Below are 16,759 nucleotides of genomic sequence, written 5' to 3' on the forward strand. Positions count from 1 at the left end.
AGGCGAAAAAGGCACTATTCCAGGCCCATTTTTGATTTTTTTTTGCGATATTAGGTAAAAACAGAAGCTTCTTATCCTAGGCAAAATAAAATGGGAAATCTTTCAAAGGTGGCACACTACCTTTAAGCGATTCTGAATCCGACACTGTACTTACCTATTCGTTGCTGTTGCTGACGCTAACTTCACGGACATGACGCTGAGTACGATTACGAATACGACGCTTATTTGATGGACATCAGTTTCACAAGCACTATGTTTATTTCCGCTTCCTTGACGGCATGTGGTCTTTATCGTGTGTATTGAATAAGAAAATTTGATTTCTGAGAGAAATATTAATGCAGGAGATATATCGTTATTAGAGGGAAAACTTTGATTGTGTAGGTCTACAAACGATCCCAGGCGTAAAGGAGACAAAGAACAAGAACATAGGAGATACTGCTCCACCATGGCGCTCTCTCAGGTTGAAAGGTAGGTAAAAAAGAATTTCGATTAATGAAAAACAGCGAAATATTTGTTCCAGTCAAGACCCATGACATAATATGTTAAAAGGTAATAGTTCACTTTTAACATGGGTTTTTGAATTGGAATAGCAGTTTTGTAGTAACATAGTTAGAGTTGAGACTAGCACAAATCAGAAGCTTTTCATTTTACGGCCCAACAAACCTTAGACGGATATTTCATTTCCTTTCCATAAAGAGTGCCTTGCTGAGGAATGCAGCCATGTAATCGTCAGCCGATCAGCATGCTGCTTACAGCCAATGGGTTTGAACTGCGCAATATGCTTGGTTGACACAAAATAATGCGTACGAGTCTAACAATATTTTATATGGAATGGTTCTTCCTTTTTATGGTTCTTCCTTTATTAAAATATCACCTTTTTGGGCACAACTTCAAAAAGTTGAAGACCAAATTCAAAATGTTCACGTGCATTTCAAATGTAAAATTTTTGAATTTGGTCCTTAACTTTTTGAAATTATGCATAAAAAGGTGTAGAAAAAATCGTTTTTATAAAAAGTTTCTTTTTTCTTTGCTGATCATTTTGAGCATAAAAATTGTAAATCCATTGCAAAAAAAAACTCAGGGAAGTGAACTATTCCCTTAAACTACAACCTATGATGTCAGCTCACAAAATGCACTGATTGCAGCCAGCAGTGTGCCATGAAACGGTACCCTCATAGGAACTAGGGGTCTAGCAAATGGTTCATTCCCACCCAGGGTTTACCAATTAGATATATCATTCACTGGAACATTAAATTTCCTGCTTAGCATCTGGGATTAATTATAAAATACACTTGGCTGTGGGACGGGAAATTTAATGAAGCATCCAGGTAGTTAATGTAGATTCTAAATATGGAAGTGCTCTCCCCTACAAATATCACACATTGACTTATGTCATAAAGCTATTGGTATTTTTATCCAACATGAAATATGATTTATAAAATGTGAAACCTGATGTAACCATACCTATTACCTACTAAAGGCCTTAAGTTCAGTATAGCTTATAAATATGGCAGTATAGCAGTATATCCTATGGTAACTATACTAACAATTGTCCGCTGTAAAATATCTGGTGGCTATTGGATGTTTAAAAAATAAAATATTCAATAAATCAATCACTTAACTGTGTCACACATGATAAATTAATCACTCAACTCAATGCAACTTGCTATGAAGTGTTGATAAAGGAATCCTGAAATTCATTTGAATAGGATATTACTCATGGTTTATACAGCTCAGGTATAAATTCCCTCCTTTTAAGTGTCTGCACTCTCTTTTTGTTTGTTTTGGACTCAACAATGGACTCATTGATAGCAAAACAGACATAATTAGAAAAAGGTCAATCATAGCATGAGTGCATGCCAAAGAAAAATATGGGGATAAGGTATAAAATGATAAGTGTTCTCATGAGTGACCAAGTTTGTCGAATGTTGTGTTTCTGAGGAAGATTTCTACCTGATCTGTTTTTTGTTCCACCTAGTTGCATAGATATATATCATTCAGGTAGTGTTGCATCACTTGCATTGCATTACAATATATTGATTGTGATGGTTCTAGTTTCTGGATGTGAAAGCAGTTCAGCATCAAAGCTCATGTATTGACTGGCTCTTAAAGTTCCGTTGTGCATTATTTGCAAAATCAGCATTAACATTTTGCATTAACATCTTCTTCAGCCTGCAGGTTTCAAGATTTCATTAGCTGTGACTGGTCAAACTGTCATTTATTCCTTATTCTCACCAGCTAGTTTTTCCTTTTTTGTAATTATTTTTGTATGCCTCAATATTAACTGCTTAAGACATATTTTTATCATTTCAGTGAAGCAGTCTTTGTCAGTAAGCTAATTGGCCTTCAGTGTTTTGTTAACATTCGATAGTGTCAATTCATTACTTAAGTGCCTCTACCTTGGATTATTAAGCACTGCAATTGTCCAGAGTCTATTTCAATTTAATATCTTGTATTTAAATTTTAGAAATTTGGTTTGGTAGACCATGCTTGGCTCAGCAGTCAGCAATGACAGTCATGCTCTGCATACTGGAATGGCTGTCAGATCAATTGTCATATGATTGCATTTTTTTTTTCTTAGCCTGTCAATATGTGGATTACAAACATTAAAACATTTCTTTCGAACCGTAAACCAGAGCAACTTTGGTCCATCGGTGCAACTTTGGTCCACCATGGAAAAGATACTTTGCTGATTTTTTTATAAATCCATCGTAATATTTAGGACATTTTTTCATGCAGGCAATTTAGCCCAATATGTGCCCTAACTATGTGTGAACAGACCTGCTTTTGTTATGTGACATTGACAGCAGCAGAATTTTTATAATAAAAGCCTTGATTTTGGCGCAAAAAAAAACAGAAGTTGCTAGGATGATGTAAGGAGCGGAACTGGTAAGAACTGGAGCGACACTGGCTATCTAGACAGTAAGTACATGAGTTCTCCAAAGACTTAGAGGAAGAAAACCCCCATTTTCTTTTTATGGTCATTTTTTAGGGGTGGTGGTCAAAGTTGCAAGCACTTTTTCCGTCAAAATGCTACAACTTTGGTCCACCAGGAAATCATTCTTAGGAAGCTTCTCGTCACTATAGCATACTTTTTTCGTCATTTATGACAGTCAATGCTGGAAGTTATTGATGTTGATAGTCGATTGGTTATGCTGCAGGGTGTCCCTCATGGAAGAGGGACACCCTGAGGAACAACAAAGTGAAGGACCAGCTCCAAGCAGGAACAGCATTCAAGTTGGTGATTTTGTAGAGTTCCTGTACGAAGGGAGGGTGTATCGGGGTGAGGTGGTGGCTGTCGCAGATGATGGGCCGAAAATCCGTGCCATGGAGCAGTTTGGTAATAGGTTTAAGTGGCCTAGGCATGATGATATTCTTACCTACTTATTCAGCGATGTCATCCGCAAGCTCCAGCCTCCCATCCCGGTTGGCACCCGTGGACAATTCACCTTCATTTGTTAGAGAACTGTCAAGTGACTTCTGAAGGTGCTGAGTTTTGTGGTTCTTACTCAGCCGCTCATTTAAAAGCCAGAGTGCCCATGTGATTTTACTCCATCCAAAGCCCGGAACAGCCGTTCACTGTGAAACTGTTGCCCCATTGTAAACCAGTGTTTCTGTGATTGTTTTCAGCCAGTTGAAGTCCTGGTGTGTCAGGATATTTTTTAAAAGAACTTATGTGGACCAAAGATGCTCTGTAAAATACCATTTTATTCGTTAGCATTGAATAAAATAGGATTATAATCAGTGGTACAAAGTTGTAAAACCCCTCTACAACTTAGACCACTTGTTCAATAAAAAGAATAAAATAACTCAAGATGCTAGCATTCTTTTACTCTAGAGCAAACTGTTGACAAAGGTTGTAGCTTCCACGTTGCAAAAAACTAGCCAGATTGGACAACAATTAAAAAAGATATTCAACAAAAACCTAAAAAGTGGTACAAAGTTGCTCTGGTTTACGGAACTATGAAGTGTTTTGGTAGATCATCACATTCACACAAGCCTGTCAGCCCCGCCACCCCCGACCCGAGCCGTCGCTGATGGGGTGGCCCCGTTTCAGCTACGTGGGTATGTCAGACATATCGTCTCCGGACGAGTTCGGTCGCGAGTCGGCCTCCAAACGCTCGCGCAGCGCCTCACCCGAGGACGACGCGCGTGGCCGGTCGTCACACAGGTCCTCCAAGAAGAAGAAGAAGCACCACCACCGCTCCAAGAGTCACAAACATAAACACTCCAGCAGCAAACACAAGTGAGAAGAGTCGGCAGCGCGAGGGTGAAATAAGCTATACTGATTAGTGATTTGTTATGTTAAGTGAAGATGCTCTTGATTATAAAAATTCAATTTAAGCTTTTTTTCTGTGAGACAATAAGTCCTCTAATTATGTGAATAGCATTTCATGACATCCAATCCTTTTCATAATGTTCTCACCGTTATTCAAAGCAAGCTTCTCTCAAAGCTCATAAAATATCTCCTATGCATTATGGAGGAAAGTTTGCCTGAAGGTGACAGCCCACCGCTCATTCTCAGGAAACACAAGCGGGACCGGCACAGACGTGACCGGGATCGGGACCGCTCGCGGTCCTCGGCGTCCCCGCGGCACAGCGACGGCGAGCGGGCCGGCTCGCCCGCGCCGGTCCCCGCGCCGGTCCCCGCGCCGGTCCCCGCCCCGGTCCCCGCGCCTGTGCCGGCACCGGCCGTGTCGAACGGCGCGCCGCAGCCGGTGCCGCCTCCGGCGCCGGTCATCCGTCTGGTGGACGTGGAGGACTCGTCAGACGAGGAGGCGCGCCGGCGCGGACCCTCCATGCCGCTCAGCAATGAGGACACCATGGACGCCACCGCGCCGCTCGAGGACACACTCGACCTTGACGACCTCATGCACCAGAAGGTGGGGGCGCGGGGGCGGAAAGGCTGAGCGGTAGGTATACACTAGAAGGTAGGAGCATGGGGGTGGAATGGCTGATCGGGACGGGAGACAGGCGAGGTCGCAGTGAGAATGGGCAGTATGAAAATAGGCTGAACAGGAAACTGTAGGCTAGTGTAGCTAGGAAACACATTTTAGCCTTGGAAGCGTTACTAAATACTCGTGATAAACAGCGGAGGGCCCCAATCGATGACAAATACTGGCGGGTTACTGCTCACTGGTGGCGCGAGCCGGTCTAGGCAGCATTTCTGCTCGTCTTTCCTGATGGACTGTGCACGTATTTCCGTGTTGTGGTGGCCGAATGGCTCCCAGTGAAGCCCGATATCGTTGTTTCTGTGCCTTTGACGTTCATCTGTTTGACGTCCTCCCGTGGGCCGTTCGGCAGGCGCTGCTGCAGGCCCGGCTGGACGAGGTGTTCACCGAGGTGCGAGAGGAGCTGGCGCAGCGGCCCGCCGCCCAGAGGCGCGCCGCCGGACATCAGGAGGTCATCAACGTCGAGGCCATGCCGGACGTCATCGAGTTGAGTGACGACGAGCCGAGCGGTGCGGGCGGCGGCGGCCGGTCGGAGCGGCGCAGGAAGCACAGGTGAGGGCGGCGGCCGCGGCGGCCCGGGGGCCGGGCAGGCTGCGGAGGAGGGCGGGCGGCTCGGGGTAGGGCGGGGAGCTGGGAGGGTGAGAGGCTAGGTATGAAAGGAGATTCGAGCTCAAAGCGCTGTGGAAATTATATGTACTTATGGGTATGATGCGGCCTGGTGTTCGGGGAATTCCAGCTTTCATAAATATGCAAGATATTGCAGCAAAAATTGGGGGTGAGGTACAAGCGCCGGGAGGAGATGGAGCCGTCCCGTAATTGGGACAATTAAAAGCCCGTTGGAGGGAGGCCTGGATAAAAAACCGACGTTTCGTTTACGATAACTTTTCAAGGGTAATGCATAGTTAGTTATAGTAAACGAAACGTCGGGTAATTTTTGTTGCAATATCTTGCATATTTATGAAATAATTACCACATGCCGAGATATCCCTTTAACATTAGCACGTGCATTTGGGAAATGGCTTCGGCCCGCCTCGGCTAATGTTGAAGGTATTTGGGAAACGATTCGGCCCTAGGGCTTTTTGATTTTCCCAGACAAAATTTTACTGTATATTCTGAGCGGAAGAACCAAATCCAAAGAAGATATTTACGGATTGTGTGTTCACTAACAGCAACAGCAACAGTGGCTGCGTGTTTACTTACTTTTGCTGTCAACGTAATTCAACTAAACAGGGTTATCGTTTCAATGTCAATGTATTTATTGCTGCAGAACATGGTCAGAATAATTACTACATAATGCACGCAAAACAAAAACGAACAATTTAAATGCGCGAAGCATCTTAACGCGCCGCAATGAAACATTTGATATTGTTCCAGCTGGGATCCAAGAAGTGTTTGATTCAGAGTTTCACCCAATTTTCAGTTTTCCTCACGATTTCCTCACTCCTGCTGGACTCCATATCTTTATTCTATCTTCTGGCTCTCCACCATCTTCATCCTCAGCTTTTTCAAACCCTAAATAAGGGGGAAGTAGGGAATTTCATCTCATTCATACTCAACTCAACGCAGCCCAATAATGAAAAACACAAAAAATAATTACGGTTACTATAAATATGAACATAGTTTTAATATAATATTAAGACAATATTAAGAATATAATATATAATATCAAATAAATATAATATTACAGGGTGGGGCAGAAAGATTTACCTGTTTATTTTCGGTCAATAACTCAAAAAGTTATAAACGGATTTTGATAAAATTTTGCATGCAGCTTTCTAACTGACTCATGTATCAACATTATGATCCTTTTTGCATTTTGTAATATCTGTTGGCGAGCTATAGCGAAGATGACTAAGAGAGCCCAAATTGCGGCGCTGAAGTAGGTTGGCCATAGCTCCTGAAGCGCTGCCAAACAGCTCGGTGTTGCCGTAAAAACTGTTTGCAATGTAATTAAATGACTTAAAAAGACAGCCTTAGTGTCGACGAAGTCCATGCCAGGCAGAACAAGGAATATCTGCTTCAAAAAGCTGGTAAATATCGTGCACAAGAAGGCGTTTCAAGTTCTAGGCGAAGCATGCGCAAACTGCCAAGGGAACTCGGTGTTTCGCCAAGAACCGCCAGGAGAATCATAAACGACGGCTTGGGCTTCATGTCATACAGTGTGCAACATCGGCACCTAATTTCGGCGGGATCCAGGGAAAAGCGGCTACACAGGACCCAAAAGACATTGGAAGAGATGAGGAGCGCCGGTAACAAGGCATTCTTCTGGTCCAATGACAACATTTTCATGCTTGAGCCCCAGAGACACTCCCAAAGCGTCAGATTTTTGGCAGATGGTCCATCCAGCATTGATCCTGCTATTCGCACCATTTTTCGTCGCCAGCAGCTTGCTGGTGTCTTGGGTTGGGCTGCCGTCGCATGCGACGGCTCAAAAGGAACCTTGGTCTTCATCAAGGAGGCTGTAAAAGCTAATTTACAGGATTAAGTCCATCTGATGGAGAAACACGCTTTGCCTTGGGTCACTCAGTCGTTCCGAGACGGATACGTCTTCGTCCAGGACGGTGCGCCGCCGCAAACGGCCAACATCGCTCAACCGTGGTGGGAGACCCACATGCCTGGGTTCTGGGACAAAGACATTCGGCCATCATCAAGTCCAGACCTGAACCCGATGGACTTCGCAATCTGGACCATCTTGGAGAGGAGGGTGTGTGCAGCGGCACACAGCAGAATCGCCGCCCTGAAGCTGGCCCTCGAGACGGCACCGTCGAATCTTGGCGGGGACACCGTGCGGCGCTCGTGCCCCTCCGCAGAGGAACGTTTCGAGGCAGTGGTGAAGGACAAAGGTGACCCTATGGAGTCATAATGCCGTTGCTGAGATGTGTACATGTTACTGCATATATGTGCCAGAAATCAATTTCATATCTTTGTTCGGGGCCGAAATATTTAAGAAAATCAAGAGGTAAATCTTTCTGCCCCACCCTGTAACTGTTGCGCCGATACGGCATGTGGTAAATCTCTTCCCAACCTTGGGCTGTGAAAATGCAGTTTTATTCACCTCGGTTTTTGGCTACGGACCTCGTGCCTACCGGCACTCGGTCCTCCGCACAAAAACCTCGGTGAATAAAACGCATTTTCCCAGCCCCGGTCGGGAATATATATTGTCACATTACAACTCAACATGTCGAATGCCAGATTGTTACACGACCCGTCTCGTTTCAGATCCAGTGAGAGGGACTCGCACCGGCGATCGTCCCGTTCGGGCAGAGGGGAGTCCCGGTCACGGCGGGATGAGTCCAGGTCACACAGAGATGAGTCCAAGTCACATCGCGAGGAGTCCAGATCGCATCGAGACGAATCCAGATCGCACCGCGAAGGCTCTCGGCCGCACCGCGAGGAGTCTCGCTCCAGGAGAGAGGAGCGCCGCCACTCGGAGGGCCGCCGGGACGAGCGGCCAGAGGACCGGGACAGGGACAGGGAGCGGCTGGCCGAACAGCGGCGCCGCGGCCGCGAGCCGGACCGGCGCGGCACCAGTCGCGAGGCCCGCGAGCGCCGCGAGAGCCGCGAGCGTCTGATGGAGCGGCGGGAGCAGCGGCGACTGGAGGAGGACCGCGACGGCCGCCGGGACCGACGGTGAGAACCGGACGGACGGACGGACGGGCTGGGTCACTTTCCACTTCAGTGATTAGGGTACTGTTGGGATAACTGTTGATAGCAGCGCATTGGTTGTGAGTTGTTGGTATTGACATAAATGCTGAATATATTAATTTGGATTTTTATCCTCTGGTATGAGCAATAGTTAAACTCGCGGTGTTGACAGCGTTGGCTCGCCTTCACTCTTCAGTCGATCGCCCTCTGAGCTCGTTGTACGCAGATGTAATCGTATGTGGGTAACCGTGTGGTGTCTGTCGGCAGCCGCTCTCGCTCTCGGGACAGGGACCGGCGCCGGCGGCGGGACGACGACGACGACAAGGACAAGTTCAAGGGCAGCCTGTCCGAGGGCCTGCTGGCGCAGAAGGAGGAGGAGAGCGATGACGAGTGAGTGCCCGGCGGGTACACCCGCGGCCGGCCGGCCGGGAGCCCTCCCGGCGCCCGGGCCCCGGTCGGTGCCCGCTGCCCGGCACTGACCGTGTGGGACGCACTGTCCGGACTTGGATCATATAGGTTTAGCCGAAGGGTTCAGCAAAAAATTATAAAATAATTCATATATGTATAATTGCCAGCTTACTGCTTATCTTACTCAACACTGATGATAAACCTGGTATAAATGGACACTAAGCCCGCGTTCGGAGTCTCTCGGACGACGAAGATTCTGCGTCGTCCGGCCAATCCCGTTCCATAACCGCAGCCAAGCCCCCGCTGACCTTGAACGGGATTGTTTTGTCTCCTCTGCCCCGTCTGTCGCTGCCCGCTCACCGTCTGCCGCCTTACCGTCGCTGCCCGGTGCCGCAGGCTGCTGGATCTGGAGGTGAACGAAGACGACGACGAGGAGGCGCAGATCGAGCGCCGCCGCCGCGAGCGGGAGAAGCTGCTGAGGAAGCTGGGCGCCGGCACCGAGGACTCGGCCGCCTCCTGGTCGCACTCGCAGCCGGGCAGCCCGCCGGAGCTGAAGGTGCTCGACAGCCTGAACGCCTCCGCCGCCACCAGTCCCGTGCCCGCCAGGTGAGAGCCGGCTGGTCCATACGCAGGGGATGGGTCTCCGCCGCCACCAGTCCATTTCCCGCCAGGTGAGAGCCGACTGGTCCATACGCAGGGGATGGGTCTCCGCCACCAGTCCATTTCCCGCCAGATGAGAGCCGACTGGCCCGTGTGTGCGCCTGTGATGGGCCCTCCGCCGCCAGTTCCGTGCCCGCCAGGTGAGAGCCGACTTGTCCATACGCAGGGGATCGGTCTCCGCCACCAGCCTCGTGCCTGTCTTGGTCGCGGTGCACCCTGTATCTTTGACCAGCTGTTGTATGATAACTCACGAGATGTGTGCATGGAGCGCCGATAAAAATGTAGACATCAGTCTCACTTGCTAGCACGCATATTTGTTCCCGAGGGGACCTGTGACCTGACTCCTTTCATCGTCTCTGCTGCCTCCCCTAGTTAGGCTGAACTTTACCCGAAATGTCCCCCCCCCCCCGTCCCGGAATGATGACTTAAAGTGACCTGTAACCTCTTCTGTCCGCAGCGCCCCAGAGCGTTGACCTGAAGTGTTTTGTCACCTTTCACCTCTCCTGTCGCTGTGATCTCTGACCTCTGAAAGTCCTCAGCGTACCAGGATAATGGTCTGTGGCCTCTTTTCCCCCAGTGTCTGCGGTGCCGTGACGCCGTCCCAGGATAATGACCTCTGACCCCTCCTCTCCCCAGCGCGCCTGCCGCCGTTCCGGAGCGGCAGCGGCGGCCCAGCGAACTGGAGCGAGCCGCCGCCATGGAGGCCGAGCTGCGCGAGGCGGCGCGCAAGAAGAGCCGCGAGGCGGCCCTCAGCGCCGCCACCGACATATTCGCCGAGCATTTCGACAGTCCGGGTGCCGGCGACCAGGCGGTCACTCACTTCACCGACAACCCGCACCTGCGTGACAACTGGGACGACGCAGAGGGCTACTACCGCGTCCGCATCGGCGAGCTGCTCGACGGACGGTGAGACGGGGGGCGGCGGAAGGGGGATGTGAGGGGGCCACAGGGAACGATAGAGGGGGGGGGGGCAGCAGGGTGCTGCTGGGTGAGGAGAGATGTACGCGGAGGAACGAACTGGTTACTGGTAAATCCGCGGATTGCGTCGGAAGTAAAGAAACAACGTTGGAATTGGGCTTTGTATAATTTGGACGGGACAGGGGACATGGTATTAACAGACATTTTGACAGGACAGTGGTTGCCAGGTAAGGTGCTGTTGATGTTGAATTTCATTGCTCATCTCCTTCCTCTTCTTCCTCGTCGAACTCTCCCTCCTCCTCGGCGGTGGCGTCCTGGTACTGCTGGTACTCGGACACCAGGTCGTTCATGTTGCTCTCGGCCTCGGTGAACTCCATCTCGTCCATGCCCTCGCCGGTGTACCAGTGGAGGAAAGCTTTGCGACGGAACATGGCGGTAAACTGCTCCGAAACCCGCTTGAACAACTCCTGAATGGCAGTACTGTTGCCGATGAAGGTAGATGACATCTTGAGACCGCGTGGCGGAATATCGCACACGGCCGTCTTGACGTTATTTGGGATCCACTCGACGAAGTAGCTGCTGTTCTTGTTCTGGATGTTGAGCATCTGCTCGTCCACCTCTTTCATGGACATGCGTCCACGGAAGATGGCTGCGACGGTGAGGTAGCGGCCGTGGCGCGGGTCGCAGGCGGCCATCATGTTCTTGGCGTCGAACATCTGCTGGGTGAGCTCGGGCACGGTCAGCGCCCGGTACTGCTGGCTGCCGCGAGAGGTGAGCGGCGCGAAGCCCGGCATGAAGAAGTGCAGACGCGGGAAGGGCACCATGTTCACGGCCAGCTTCCTGAGGTCGGCGTTCAGCTGGCCGGGAAACCGGAGGCAGGTGGTGACGCCGGACATGGTGGCCGAAACTAGGTGGTTCAGGTCGCCATACGTGGGCGTCGTGAGCTTCAGTGTACGGAAACAGATGTCATAAAGCGCCTCGTTGTCAATACAATAAGTCTCGTCGGTGTTTTCGACCAGCTGGTGAACGGAGAGGGTGGCGTTGTACGGCTCCACGACGGTATCAGATACCTTCGGCGATGGCACAATGCTGAAGGTGTTCATGATCCTGTCGGGGTACTCTTCACGGATCTTGGAGATGAGGAGGGTGCCCATTCCGGAACCGGTGCCGCCTCCCAGGGAGTGCGTCATCTGGAAGCCCTGCAGGCAGTCGCAGCTCTCTGCTTCCTTCCTCACCACGTCGAGGACGCTGTCCACCAGCTCGGCGCCCTCTGTGTAATGCCCCTTGGCCCAGTTGTTGCCGGCGCCGGACTGGCCGAAGACGAAGTTATCCGGCCGGAATATTTGTCCGAACGGCCCGGCGCGCACAGAGTCCATTGTGCCGGGCTCCAGGTCGACCAGCACCGCCCTCGGCACGTACTTACCGCCGCTGGCCTCGTTATAGTAGACGTTAATTCGCTCCAGCTGCAGATCCGAGTCGCCATGATAGGTACCGGTGGGGTCGATACCGTGTTCGTCGGAAATAACTTCCCAGAATTTAGCGCCAATCTGGTTGCCGCATTGGCCTGCTTGAATGTGGACAATTTCTCTCATTTTCGTTGCTTTTTGTTTGTTACAATTGAGACGAAAGACAGGACAAAACAATTAACACTAAAACCGGTAAAATAACATACCCACCCCAGTTTAATTTCCTGCTGTGAAACTCTAGTCGCTTTTCTACCGTCTATTGTTAATCGCGAGGTGAAGCGCGCGCGTACACCATTGACATGTTTCGCTTTGAGAGGATTTGTTTTGGATTTTGTTGTAAATTGAAGAGCTTGTTTTCCGTTGCCATTCTCAGGGTATATAAAATTGTCTTTTGTCTGTTTATTTTAACGCGATTTTATGCGGGAAATATGCATGATGCTTATAAGACAATAAATTTTGCATTATGCTGCTTTTTTAGTATCGTGCTTCTGTACCCAGACTATCATGAGCTATGTACTGTGTCTGTTGCCTTTTGTTACCATACTGTTGGCTAGAAATTTTCACGACTTTTGTGTGTGTGCGTGTTTTTTTTTTTGCATTTAATCCTTTGGGCGTTTGATGATTGCTTACAAGTGCTGGATTACCAACATGCTATTTATCTGTACCAGCGATAATATTGTAGGCGCTTTTCGCTACTATTTCCAGACGTTGTTTATTCAAATATTGTTTCATTAATTACAATTTATAAATGTTTCAGGGAATATTGATTTCATCATGCGAGGGTTCGTCGTACTTTTTTTTAGTAAAATTGTGTCTAGCACCTACCTTGAAAATTGAAACTTAACCCGCACACCGACGGGGGTCTGCGCCAACTTCGCACCGACGCACAGTGTGGCCAAACACCAGTTTAGCGCGAATTAAATCCCAGCGCTGCTCGGATCCGTTGAAAATGGTCCGCTGGTTGCAAAATTGACACTTAAACATATGTGAGACCTTTTACGATGCATGATAAATGCTTGCTGACATATAATGGCATAGTTCCGCCTCTAAAAGTAAGGAGAACTAGCTTACGACGGGTGATGTGCTTACCAGGCCAGGGCTGTGAAGTCGATGGAGTTACTCCGACTCCGACTACGGCTTTCAAAAGTCAATTTCAACTCTGACTCCGGGCAAAACTGTCGACTTATACGATCGACTCAGACTCTGACTCCGCAGCCATGGCAAGTCCACGCAGTCGATGGATTTTCGGTGACTCAGACTACGAGTCTTGGTCCGGATTCCAAAAACGATTCCGATTCCGACTCTGACTGGGGTCAGAACTGTTGACTCCGAACGACTCAGACTCTGATTACGAAATCCTGGAATTTAACCGCAAATAAGAGGCATAAAATTGTGGGTCCCAGCAATGATGAGCATGTTAGGAGGAGGAATCGTTTACGAAATTCCCATCATTTCTCTGGTAAATTCTTATGATTCTCCAAAGTTTGCTTGAAAAAAAAAATCAACATCTAATTATGTTTCTGTGTGAATGTTCCTGGTCAAGCACATGAATCGGTACCTAGATGGTTGTTGAAATACACGCACCGATAGGACTGAACCTCAGCAATGGGAGTAAAAACAAAGACTTACACCATAAGCACCTTCATGTCATTAACCCTCGCCCGTATTGGTGTTTTGCTAGCCGCGAACGTAGGTCGGGTTAAGTCAGGTCAGGCCAACCAGTCCTGCCGGGTATTCATAATTAATAGGTGTCAACCGCCAGTGACAGCTTCGTTGCATGTTACGATGGCACCAAAACTTCTTCCTAAATGTTCAAATGGTTACTAAATTCGAAATCAGCTCCAAAAACTAGCCTGGAAGCATGTAAAACTAAAATAGGTGAACCGAGGTCATCAAAGATCATTGAACTGACCTGACCTTCAAGTGATCTTGACACCGACCATAATGCATGGGACCAACATCATAATATCACATGTGTAGACGCTTGAAACCACGAAAAGACTGCAAACGCGCGGCTAATGCAAGCAAACATACGCCCAATCGCGATTCCGGCCAAACATGGTCTCGAGAAATAGGTCACAGGTCAAAGGTCATTGGGGTCAGGGTCGTGAAATTTAAAGGGTAGGTGTAAAATTGATAAACTCGAGGGTACTGAAAGTTTCGTCGCGATCGGCCGCTTTTTTACATGAGCTTTTTGCGAAAAACCGAGAGGGGTCCTTTCGACCCCCACCCTCACCCCCTATATGGGCGAGGGTTAAAAAATTGTCAAGATTTATTCATTGGCGACCGTATTCTGCAATATAACAAGTCAGAAATACAGCGGTTGAGCCATCCGCGTAACGTTACGGAGCCGCCGCCGCGCCCACCTTGTAGCCGGACCTCCCCGGGCGGGCCAACCCGATACGTTCAAAGCTGAGCCAAAGGCCGTGGGGCAGGTTGGGGCAGGGTTTCTTGAATGGATCATGTCCAGAAAAGTGTGGCGAATCTTCTCATGGTAGATTTGGCGTGGAGTTTTCTGGCCATTTTCTTATATCTCTACGTTTTTAAGATGGACAGTGTTTTCAGGGGATGTCTGAAAAGGTCATTTTCAAATGAGCATAACTCATCGGTTACTCCAAGGATACGTATAGAATTCGGGTATACTATCAAATATAGGCTCAGTAGTCATATGCCACTCCAATTATTTCCAAACCCTTCCGACAATTACGCCAAAATGTGTTGTAAACATGACGCGGGTTTTCGATGATTTCAGCACAGCCGGGACCGGCATTGCGTAGGTCCACTTTAGCTAGCCTTTTGGACACCGAAAGGAAGACATTGAACCAAAGTATTATGGTATTGACATACTTTGGACAATTTCCTATCGACTGATAGTTATTAAAATTCAAAATTCCAAAATTCGTTTTTTGATTAAATTCGCGCTAATCTGGCGTTTGGCCACACTGTGCGACGGGGGGGGGGCGGATGACCGCCCCCCCCTGAGATCTCGAGAACGAAGCAAGATAGCGACAAGCGGTAAACGGCAAGGGATACGCACGGACAAGGTCTACAATTTTTACTAAGGTCATTTTCAGGTCAGGTCAAAGATGACGTCACAGGGGTCAAAAAAGTCAAAATGGCGGCGCTAGGTATGAAGAGATTTCTCGAATAACTTTCGAACTAGTCAATATAGGAACAAACTAAGGGCAGCATTGTGATCCTCTCGTCAATCCGCATCGAATGATATATATGTTGACCTCGAAAGGTCAAGGTCAAAGGTTGACCTCAGGTCACGTGACCTCGAGGTCATCATGTATATCATTCGATGCGCCTTGACGAGCTGAACACAATGAGACCATCCGCGCGGCTGTATCTTGTTCCTGTACGGAGTTATTGTCAAAAAACCGCTGGTGACCTTTGATGACGTCACATGACCTTACAGCAAAACAGACCTCAAGGTAGTGAAGGTTGATCGTATATGAGGTCATGTATGGTTTATGGGGCCATTCCGACCCGTTTTAGTGGTAAAAACAGGGAGTTGATTTTTCCCCCATTGACTTATAATGGGGAGGTCGAGAAATTGACCTGACCTTAGGTCACCGATATCAAAATTCCGAGATATACAAATTGTAGCTACTAATGACCTCATAACATCCTGCGACTTTCAAAGGCCTCCGACATCTACTGTAGCTCTGGCACGGTGACAAAGTTGCAAAAAAGTGACTTGAGGTTGGGTCATTCAAAGTGACCTGGTGACCTGACCTGAAAAGTTAGGAGGTTCAAACTTGCACACCATGTGTAAAATTGATGAGAGAATAGTCGTACCAAATTTCGCGGCGCTACGCGCCGCGGTTTTCCCGCTATTCGCGAAAAACCTCAGGGGGGGGGGCGGATATCCGCCCCCCGTCGGTGCGCGGGTTAAGAGACAAATCGAAACAAAGAAGCAATGCGTTTTTTTTCGATCCCCTGTGAATGGACGATGTGAAACACACTGTTTGTGCGCTCTAAACCGAAATAATGCTACGTTCACGCTGTACCCCGGAGTCTGATCGGGCTTTGTTCTCCTGTCGGTAGGTACGCCGTGTACGGCTACACGGGCCAGGGCGTGTTCTCCAACGTGGTCAGAGCCAGAGATCAGGCGCGCGGCAACCAGGAGGTGGCCGTCAAAATCATCCGCAACAACGAGATCATGTCAGTGGCCGCTCCCTCCACCCCGCCCGGGTAGAATTCATCCTTCGTTATTTGTGCCTTTGAGTTGGCTTTTCAAAACGTTGGCTTTTCCGTCACTTGTAAAATACCATTTGAATTTGGTCACAAGGCACTTGGACAGCTGGATAACCAATGTAGAAAAAGTACTGAGCCGCCTGTCCAGCGAACTTTGAAGTGCAGCCTTCAGAGTTCAATAAAATGTGTAGATTGAGCTTTCGCAACACATCACCTAACAAAGAGGCAGAATATGCTCCTTTATTCCATCTCTAAAGGCCGCCCCACACTGGACCTCGCATGCGGGTTGCGAGTTTTTGGGTTTTCGGGTTTCTTCAAAATCAAATAATGCAATCTAAGCTGAGTGACCTTCACTACCATCTAGCAGGTGAGTCTGCATGTTTTTAGCTTGCGAGCGACCTTGCATCGCATTCCAAAAGTTGGTTTTGAGTCAACTTTCGAATTTCCTCGCTGCGAGGTCTGCGAGTTCTGCGAGGTTTGCGGGTTTTTCGTTAGAGTCGAATTTTG

At 48.6% G+C, this 16,759-nt stretch overlaps 2 protein-coding genes across 7 annotated transcripts in view; one reads left to right on the forward strand and one right to left on the reverse strand.

The window, feature by feature from the left end:
* The first annotated feature begins 227 nt into the window (after nucleotides 1-227).
* Nucleotides 228-16,759, forward strand: part of LOC122386304 (serine/threonine-protein kinase PRP4 homolog) — a 42,636-nt gene continuing 26,104 nt past the window's right edge. For 4 of the 6 annotated variants that reach the window (XR_006257357.1, XR_006257358.1, XR_006257359.1 and 1 more), the window contains exons 1-9: nucleotides 262-468; nucleotides 4,058-4,246; nucleotides 4,526-4,883; nucleotides 5,305-5,504; nucleotides 8,172-8,582; nucleotides 8,865-8,987; nucleotides 9,402-9,611; nucleotides 10,302-10,571; nucleotides 16,103-16,219. Coding sequence is in view for 2 of the 6 variants with exons in the window: in XM_043375378.1 (XP_043231313.1) it covers nucleotides 446-468; nucleotides 4,058-4,246; nucleotides 4,526-4,883; nucleotides 5,305-5,504; nucleotides 8,172-8,582; nucleotides 8,865-8,987; nucleotides 9,402-9,611; nucleotides 10,302-10,571; nucleotides 16,103-16,219 (1,901 nt within the window). In the remaining 4 variants the exon portion in view is untranslated. Of the gene's footprint in view, nucleotides 469-4,057; nucleotides 4,247-4,525; nucleotides 4,884-5,304; nucleotides 5,505-8,171; nucleotides 8,583-8,864; nucleotides 8,988-9,401; nucleotides 9,612-10,301; nucleotides 10,572-16,102; nucleotides 16,220-16,759 lie in introns of all 6 variants that reach the window. The other 2 variants (XR_006257360.1, XM_043375377.1) reach the window with 2 other exon arrangements.
* On the reverse strand, nucleotides 10,731-12,304 carry LOC122386306 (tubulin beta chain-like). The gene has a single exon (XM_043375379.1). It carries the CDS (start codon nucleotides 12,173-12,175, stop codon nucleotides 10,835-10,837), a length of 1,341 nt encoding a protein of 446 aa, XP_043231314.1. The 5' UTR covers nucleotides 12,176-12,304; the 3' UTR covers nucleotides 10,731-10,834.

This window comes from Amphibalanus amphitrite, unplaced genomic scaffold, assembly GCF_019059575.1.
Source record: "Amphibalanus amphitrite isolate SeventyFive unplaced genomic scaffold, NRLGWU_Aamphi_draft 000246F_arrow, whole genome shotgun sequence".
Classification (NCBI taxonomy): domain Eukaryota; kingdom Metazoa; phylum Arthropoda; class Thecostraca; order Balanomorpha; family Balanidae; genus Amphibalanus; species Amphibalanus amphitrite.